The following is a 9,057-nucleotide window of genomic DNA, read 5'->3' as shown; positions in this document are numbered from 1 at the left end:
CAGATACCTGGGAAGGCTCCCTCGTTCCTGGGTCCAGGTCCCCGCTGCAGGAAACAAACCTCTTTTCATAGTTACTTCTCGGAGTAGTACCGCTTACATAAAGAGTATTTCTAGTGACAAACTTGTTTTGCAAAATGCAGAAGATGTTTTTGGCATTTCTGCAGCAAAAAACTCCCCTGCAATTTTCTACAGTTGTTTTTTCAGTCTCAGGTCTGTGTAAAATCTATGAAGCTATTGGAAGAAGAGACCATCGTGAGAAATTTTTTTTTTTTAAATATTAGGACTTTCATCCTTATGGAACTGGAGCACCTTACAAACAAGTGCTGGGGTTTGTCTGTTTCACTGGGTAATGTTGCAGCTCGTATAAATGAATGATGAAAACGAGAGCGGGGGTTTGGGCAGATGGGAAGCTTGCCCAGACCTGAATTTACCTGCCTAACAAACAGGCCGAAAAACAGATGGTCAGAGTTTAAGGCACAACTCAGTGTGGCGCATCTTGCACGCTGCCATCCCTGTTGGTATAATGAGCATAGCATTTGCGATGCAGCACTCCAGACAAATTTGAAAACCTGGTTTTATTTTACTTGGAGGTCTTCTAGTAAATGAGCTGATGTACTTAATTGCTTGCGTTCTCATCAGTGTTACTGCTATGAAAACAGCCTCACTGTGAATGACAAATGACCTGAATGAACAAGAAAACTGTTGTGTTGTGGACTATGAGTTGTTAGAAGTATGTAGATTGCATTGCATGCCATATACTTAAAATGTTCTTAAATAACAGCAAGGCATGTACCTTTATACAGGAGGTTCCTGCACACTTGTGTAGCTTCATCTGATAACAGCATCTTCCATTTCGAAATGGTGCTGCCTACAAGAAGCAACTTTCTCCACTGGAAGAGCTCTGGGCAATTGCTTCAGCTTTTGCGTTGCATTACGCAGGCATGGCCATGTGTAATGCTGTCTTAGCAGCAACGCCCGGTCTTTCAGTAGATCTTGTGTTACAGCAAATGGAAAAGAGGGATGCCTGTAGCTTATGCATCCTGTTTTACAGAACTTAGTTAAGTTCACTTCTGATTAAAATCCAGCTCTTGAGGAGCCTGGTTGGATCTCTTGTGCAAACTAAAAGGCGAGGGGAGGTCACTAGAACGTGGATTTGAGGCTAACTGTACTGTGAGGATCTTAGAAATAGTGCTCTTCAGCTTCTGTGGCCACCTTTGCAATTTCTCATTAGCACAACAAAGAGAAGGGAGTAAGAGGAATGATTAGTTGCCCACTGTTCCTTTCTTGCATGTTCATAAGGAGTTAAATTTTCTTGTTGATCCTCTTGTGCATAATGTTGCCTGTGCGTTTTCAGGTTCCACGTGAGGGAGGCTTTACTGGAAGAGTGTACATGCACAGCAGACATCCCTCAGTCTTGCTTTGATGCTGAATAGCACCGCAGTAGGGGAGCACTGACATCCTGCGTGCCATGCTAACAGTCCGCATCCCTGTTGTGCAGTGGGATGACAAATACAGAGATGTCATCGTAGGATGCTTCGTGGCTGTCATCCAGCATCCACTGGTGGCCTGTTTTCTTTCCTCTCGCTTTGCATACCAAGCGCTTGGCCAGTTCTGAAAACCTGCGGGTGGAAAAAATGCGAGTTCTTGTTTAACAGGACACTATTCCTTAAGAGCAATACTAAGATATGGCTTTGCATTGCCCAAGTAGTGGATTTCTTAGGGGACTAACTTGATTGTTGCTACTTTAGGATGGGGAAAGGCTAGGTAGGAGTCAGTCCTTTCTGAGTCATGAAAAAGAGTGCACTACACCTGCTGGAGTTGACCTAGAAGCCAGGTGAGCTCAGGCTAGTTTTGGTCAGACCAGGTTCTTTGGAAGGGGAAGCAGCAGCAAGACTGGTGTTACCTGTGGGGGTCTGTCCTGTTTTCTGCAAGGAAGCTCCTGACCAAATGGGCCACCTCTTTGTTGCACAGAACATCCCAAAGGCCATCAGTTGCCATGATGAGGACATCATCTTCCTTAATGTCATGCAGAGCAAAGTCAAATACATTCACCTGGAAAGCAGCAGGAGTAAATCAGAGGGATTTCTCACATATGGGAGTGCTAGATATTTACCAAGGGTGGTCATGTTTCCCCTATTGCATCTGGCTTTGGGAAGCATTTAACAATCCTGTGATTCTTTGCTTTCCCTGCGTAAGGGTAATCTCAGGCAGCAAAACTCTTCCAAGTAGGTGACAACCAGCATGTGAGCGTATCCTGTTGCGGTCAGGATGCTGGAAGTAACTTCAGTTGCTGCAGTGTTACAGGAGAGGGCAGGGAGGAAGGTGACTGTTCCCTTGATGGATGACTTAAAGTCAGATCAGGGTGCCCTGAACATCTTGCGTCGCCCTGCTCCTGTGCTTCTAGATTACTGACACCCTGGGGACTCTCTGGGAAGCAAACGGAGATGGAGGGGTGGAAACAGGACAAGGCTGAGACCTGCCAGGTCTGTAAAATGTGGTTATTACAGAGGGGGAGCAACATGTTTAATTCCAGCACCAACCTGCATTTCCTGCACGCTGTGACTAACCTTAGGAATGCAGGAGAGGAAAGGTTTGACTTCAATGTTGGTGTCGATGACTTTGAGTTGATGATCCCCTAGCCCTCGAGAGACAGCCAGAGTCCCCAGCAAGCGAGCCTGGCTCCAAACAAAGCAAATCAGCATTGAAAATCAGGATGTGGCACTGTTAGAGGTAGATATGTGGCTTGTCCTGACTGAGCTGTGTTGCTTATCTGACCCTTCTCCAAATATCCCCCAGAACAGCCCCTAGAGACCACAGAGGTGAAGTGATCAGCATGGCCTGAGGCGAATATGGAGACAGGACTGCCTGCACATGGATGGCCCTTGATGGCAGCAGCTCATGCTGTTGGACCCTGGTATGCTCTGGAGTTTCAGCCTGGTGGAGGTAGCGTGTACTCGGGATAATGCCTCGGACCTCAAGAAGCCCATGGATGCCTCTGCTTTTGATTTAAGGTGGTGCGAGAGATAATTTGGCTTGGTTTGAAGGAAACAGCCCTTTTTCCTTGCACAGGCAATTCTGCACTGAGCCCTTGCGAAAGGGGTAGCATGTGGGCTATAGCACTGGTGGAGGTGACAGCACTCCTCCTGCCTGACTGCAGCATGTACACGCTGGATGTGTGCAGTCATCGCTTCTCCCTGCCTCTTCCTTCCCTCTCCAGACTGCTTTTCTCAGCCTCTTCTCTAGGGAGGGGGTTTGTGGGAAAGTCACTGCTTACTGCTGGAGGAGGTGAGATTTGCTGATAGCATGTGGAGGTGATAACTGAAACAGAGTTGTGCACATAGGGAAACCAGGAAAGGCCAGGCTGGATCAGGGCTGCTGTCTGTCTGCTCCACTAGAAGGTACTAGGAGCAACCTCTCCGCTCCCAAGGGGCCTGGTTTACACTATCCTCCTCTTGCTCTGCTGTCACTAATGGGCAGCACTATGCTAGTGAAGGGAGCTGCTGTTACAGGGTAGGGGGGGAGCTGTGGGCTTGCCCCATGCAGGAGAGCCCTGGAGCAGTGCGTGCTCTGCACCACCAGCGTGGTGGTAGGGCTACAGAGCATGACTGTGAGCGACAGGGATGCTCCGAGCACCCCCAGGAGACTTGCTTCTGCCTTCCCAGCATGTAAAACATGAAGCTACCTGCTTCCCGTGACCATGGACAAGAGGGTACTTGAGGTCTGCTTTCTCCACCATCTTGTATCCCCTAGAACAGAGGATTCAGTGTTGATCTGGGATTTGTCTGACTTGATGGTACAACTCAGTGCGAACGTTTCAACTGCGATTCGACCCTTGGGGTGCTCCCATTCACAGGGAGCTGTGTGAGGGAGAGATGAGGTGACTTGCTGAAGCAGATGCAGTGAAGAATGCTTGCTGAATGCCCAACTCTCTCTCTCTCTCTCTCTCTCCCTCTCCCCCCCCACCCTTCTTCTCCAGCTGGTACTCGCACAAGGCTGGGGCTCCTTGCCTCTGCCCCACCTTGCCGGAGCCCAGAAGGACGGTCTCTCACAACTGTTCCCTGACCTCCCTGCGAGGGCCCCAGCTCGACAGGCAGGAGAGCTACTTCTGTGTAGCCACTCGCAGCACCCTTTGTGTGATCTGGCACAGCTCTGCCAGCTCTTCTCACCAGTGCTGGATTCACACAGCACCTTCTCTTCCCCATCACTACTAACAGCTAAAACTGCTCTGTGTGGCACCCCTGTCCTAGATCTCCTTGCGCAGAAAGGACTCACCAGCCCTCCATGAAGTAATCCCGGTACAGGACTTTCTGGCCCACGTCATCTCCCTTCAACCTCCGTGGAAACTCAAAGCGAGTGAACTCGCCATCCAGGAGCTTGGGGAAGAGAAACGCCTGGAGGGAGGGAACACAGATGTGAGGATGGATAGGCTCTGCTTTGGAGGAGACGGACACTAAGACTATGCACGGCTCCTGCCTTGGGCCTGGCATCCCTGTCTGCAGAATGGGAACAGCCTGAGAACAGCATTGGGAAGCACATTTGAAGGGTGTTACAGGGCTTTGGAGGCATACCCAGGTGTGAGCCTCTGCCGTACTAAAAGCTGTTGGTTGAATCTTGTTCCTAACCCTCCAGGGCTAGTGACAGATGGAGTTCTGGCCGCACTGTGCTTGCTGCAGCCTTCAAGGAAGCAAGTTGTGCTCTTGCCGCAAGGTCTCCCTGACCCTGCCCTACTGGGATGCTCTCAGCTGGATCGTCTGATAAGTGAAAGGAGTCACTCACCAAATGCTGGATTCGCTGCCTCTCTGTCTCGGGTGTGAACTCGCAACTCATGGGCACAATATCGTCCTTCAGAACAAGAATTGCCCTACAAGGGGGAGAGGCAAAGAGCTGAGCAGTGTCCTCCTCTGTATCGCTCACGGCAGACCTATCTCCATTGACCTCCTCTTGCTGAGGCCCCCCAGGCAGGTGTGGGGCCTGGTGTAACCAGGGCAGAGCAAGGCACGCCAGACAACAGGAGGCACGAGCGCCTCCGTCCATCCGACGGGTCCCGTGGCAGGCATCAGGGAAGCGTCTGGGCAGCTGTGCCCCAGCACAGGAGGGCTGTATGTTTACCTTTCATGGGATTAAGTAAGGTGGTGGAAACCCTGCTTCTTTCCCAGCTCCTGCCCTCTAGCAACTTCCCCCTTTACTGTGGCTCACCTGCTGTCCCCAGCGTTAGCCACGTACAGCTTTCCCTGGAGGTAAAGGGCTGCCAGAGCTGTGCAGCCTCCAGTCTGGTTAGTTGCTTCCATCTCCTGACCAATTACTTCATCCTGTTGGTTTAAACAAGTTTGGAGAATGATGTGAGCTAGGGTGCTGATCTCTACAGCTGCCTCGTGCCTCCTAGCAGAAGTCCAGAGCAATAACTGACTGCAGATAGTCTCCAGGAAACCAGTAAGGCAAAAGACAGTGGTGCTTGGGTACAACCAACAAAGCTTCTGCTACTGGTCTGGATATTAAGGAGTGCTTTAGGAGCCTGATGGGGAGTTGTCAAAGGCAAAAAAGAGCTGTCGGGAGTCTGGCAATGGCCGCTGTCTAGTATCTAGTGTCACAAGAAATGTATGCCCTGATGTTTTGGACAGCAGTGGGAGCAGGGCTTATGAGCAGGCAGAGCTGCTGTGGCTTGGCTCTGCCTCGGCATTGCTGTCGCACGTGCTGCTGGCAAGTGACAGGTCTAATGCAGAACGCCCCCAGCAGATCTGACCCAGGAGGATCTCGGCACGTTTAAGAGCGGTACTCTCAACTGTTCCTGCCTGCTCGGTGAGCTGCAGAAACGGATCTGGGTGACCTCAGCCCAGCCTGACTGCTGAGGCACCTGCACAAGCAGCAGCTGCCTGCGTGGCAGGCTGAAAGCGCCTGTGTGATCAGCGGCTGGTCACGTCCCAACATGAGAGAGGCCTTGCCCGCCTAGGCAGTGAGGAGAGGCTGGCAGCAGTGGGGAGGGTGCCCAGAGAGGGAACTCACGCATTCCTGGAAGGCGTTCTCCAGGGCTCCCACCACCATGTCTTCTGCATGGATCTGCTTCTCCTGCACGAACTGGGGGTCGCTGTCGCAAACGCAGCGTCCGCTCAGATGCATGGGGGGATGTGCCTCTGTGATGCCCCCCGCAACCTCCTCCAGCTTCTGCTTGATGCAGTAGTGCAAATAGTTGGAGGCAATGATGGCAGCTTCAGGGCCACCGTGGCCATCAAACAGCGCCCAGTAGGAACCGGTCAAATACTGCAGTGAGGAAGACAGACAAAATGGTGAAGGGGAGCTTTGGATAGGGAAACAAACAGGGGGCTTGGAGTGAGGCCATGTAGATGGCAGAATCAAAGCCAGGACTCGGATGTATGTTTTCTGTCTGGCTCTTCCACCCCAGCTGCCCTTACCTGCAACTGGTTAATCCCCTGCACAGCGCAAACTGATGTGACACCCGTTTGCTGCTCTCCCAGACCTGCAAGTGCATCATTATCTGAGCTGCTGGAGTCGCAACCACAGCTGAATGCATGCACCATCACCCAAACTGTCCCTCCTCTGCATTTTAGGGAAGATGGGCCTGCTCTGTTCAGGGAAGAGGCAGAGCTGTTCCCCGTCCCCATAAGGTGAGAGCATCTGGTGCGCCTGGCTTATGCTGCCGTCTGTGTGTAACGGTAACTAATGTACGCAGGCCCTTGAAAGCCAAAGAAGGAGAGTATAGGGCTAGGGCAGCCAACGATGCCCCAAAGCTCGGGCCAGGAAAAGAGCAGTGGCAGGTGAGCAAAGAGAAAGACAGAGGCAGCAGAACACAAGCAACAATCTGACCGAAAACGTGTACAGGCGGAACCGGCCTTTTGCTAGCCAGACACAGAGTACGTGGGCCCCCGAAACACATCCAAGCAAGTGTTTCAGCTTGTGCCCTGGTGGGTGTGTAGGACTGATGGGGCAACCCCATGTTTCCCACACGAGGGGCCTCAGACGTGGATCGGGGCCTGCAGCAGGGTTAGGGCAGCCAGACGGCAGGCTACGTACCTGCGTGGAGCACAGGATCAGCCACTCCTCATCCTCCTCCAGGCCTGGCTCTCTCCTCCGGATGGAGATTTCACAGCACGCCGCCTGGTCCTCGTTGAATTCTGACTTCTCGGCATTGATAACCCTGTGTGTGCAAACGCAGGTAAGACGCGATAGCATACTGAACGCTGCCTGCTCCCAACCAGCCGTGTTACGTTGGGCAGCCACAGCAAAGTGGTGGACCTGGGAGAGATCCTTAGCTCCTTCCTTCTACCCCTGCACTTGCTGATCCTTCAAGGATCTCTTGGACAGGAACCTAAATAACAAGTCCCTTGTGCACAGCTGGGAAAAGCTTGAGTGGTTTGGAGCACCCTGGCCTCAGGCAGCCCTTGTCAGCAGCCAAGGCAGGAGCTGAGCAGTGCTATTTCCTTGGTGACACAGTGAATTGCAAAACTGCTGCTGTTGTTCTTCCTTCCAGCCTTGCTTATACTTGTCCCAGGGTGGAAGTTTGCCACCATTGTACAGCTCATCTCTCCGCACGTTGTAGTCCTACAGCCACGGGGTCGCGATGTGGTCCTGCCGCGACGGCCCGGGGCTCTGCTGGCAGCAGCAGCTTCCCTGGGCTACTGGGACCAGGGCACAGTTCCTGGCTCACAGATTTCAGAACAAGTTTCTGGACTTTGAGGGTGGCAAAGGCCCATGGCTCGGACAGCCCGGCAAGGTATAAGCTGTCCAGCCAGTTTTTCACTTTCAGGTTCCCCCTAGGCTTTTGCCTGGTCTCTCTTTCCTGGCCTAGCCTGGAAAGCAGAGGAGGAACAGGTGCTGAGCCACTTCCCCATTTATTTTTTTCCACTCAGATCCTAGATCTTTAATCTTCCTCCACCCCGCCATTCCTGTGCCTGCTGTGTCAACTGGCTCTTGTCCCCCAGGAGCTTTGTGCTCTGGCTCATCTCTGCCCTTTAAAAAAGAAAAAAAGCAAAGTCTGAGCTTTCCTTGCCCTTTGCTAGGAGCAAGGGGACAGTCGTCGTTGTTGGGGGGGCACGGCTGACCGGCCTCCTCCCCTTCTCGCGCCGCAGCGGCGGTCTTTGGGAGCAAAAAGCCCCTCGCTCCGGCCTTCCCTCTGGGCCAGCCTTCCCCGCAGCCCTCCGCAGAGCCCTACAGCGGCCCAGAGCGGGCCCAGGTGGGCCGCCAGGCCCCGCGGCGCGGCCGGGGCCGCCGCTCTGCCAGGCAAGCTCCCCCGGCGGAGCCACGCGTGGAAAACACCCGCAGCCCCACGCACCCCCCCGTCCCGCAGGCCGCCGCGCCCGCACTCACTCCGCGTAGCCCGCGCCCCAGGGCAGCGGCCGCTCGGCCCCGCTGCCCCGCACGGCCCGCCCGCCCCGCGGGCTCTCCTCGCCGCCGCCGCCGCCGCGCAGGAACTTGGGCCGGCGGTAGGGCAGCGCGGCGGGCGGCGGCCGCTGCTCCCGCTCCCGCTCGCCGCCGCCCCGCCGCAGCCGCCGCAGCCACTCGGCGGACATGGGCGCCGCGGGGCCGCCGCCTGGCCCGGCCCGGCCCGGCGCGGCCTGCACCGGCCTCCGCCGCCCGCCCGGGCCCCGCCCCGGCCCGGCCTCCCCGCCGCCTGCTGGGGGCCGCCCGGCCTGCAGGGCTGGGGCCGCGCCGCCCACCTAGCGCGGCCCCCGGCGCCGGGGGCGGGTCGGGGGCCGCGGGGCGCTTCGCCTCTCCGGGGCGAGGCGGGAGCGAGCTGAACCCCTCGGGCGTCCGGCCCTCGAGGCCTCCCTGCAGGGTTTGGGCCGCGCCGCCGCTCCGGCCCCTGCCAGCCTAAAGGCTGGATGATTTCCCGTTCACCGGACGCGGCAGGGGAAGTCGGGGCTCTGGGGAGCGGCTCGTCTCGGGGCGAGCGGCTCGTCGGCCTCGGAGCGCTGGCGCGTCCCGCTCCTCAGGGCGGCCTCGGCTCGCCGCTGGGTGGGGGCCCGCGCTGCCGCCGCCGCGGTTCTGGCGAGGGGAGCGGAACCGAAGGCCGCGCCGAGGGGAGCGGAGCGGGAGGCGGCAGCC

General features: G+C 55.5%; 1 protein-coding gene across 1 annotated transcript; it reads right to left on the bottom strand.

Moving 5' to 3' along the window:
• Window positions 1–556: 556 nt before the first annotated feature.
• PPM1M (protein phosphatase, Mg2+/Mn2+ dependent 1M) lies at window positions 557–8,522 on the bottom strand. Its single transcript, XM_068907620.1, has 10 exons — window positions 8,320–8,522; window positions 7,027–7,150; window positions 6,001–6,255; window positions 5,197–5,309; window positions 4,777–4,861; window positions 4,273–4,391; window positions 3,683–3,746; window positions 2,568–2,675; window positions 1,904–2,052; window positions 557–1,619 (listed from the first exon to the last, which is right to left on the bottom strand). The coding sequence occupies exons 1-10, from the start codon at window positions 8,520–8,522 to the stop codon at window positions 1,472–1,474; spliced, it is 1,368 nt and encodes a 455-aa protein (XP_068763721.1). The 3' UTR covers window positions 557–1,471.
• Window positions 8,523–9,057: the final 535 nt, after the last annotated feature.

Source organism: Struthio camelus, chromosome 14 (genome assembly GCF_040807025.1).
Source record: "Struthio camelus isolate bStrCam1 chromosome 14, bStrCam1.hap1, whole genome shotgun sequence".
Classification (NCBI taxonomy): Eukaryota; Metazoa; Chordata; class Aves; order Struthioniformes; family Struthionidae; genus Struthio; species Struthio camelus.
This window is presented reverse-complemented; position numbering and strand designations above follow the sequence as displayed.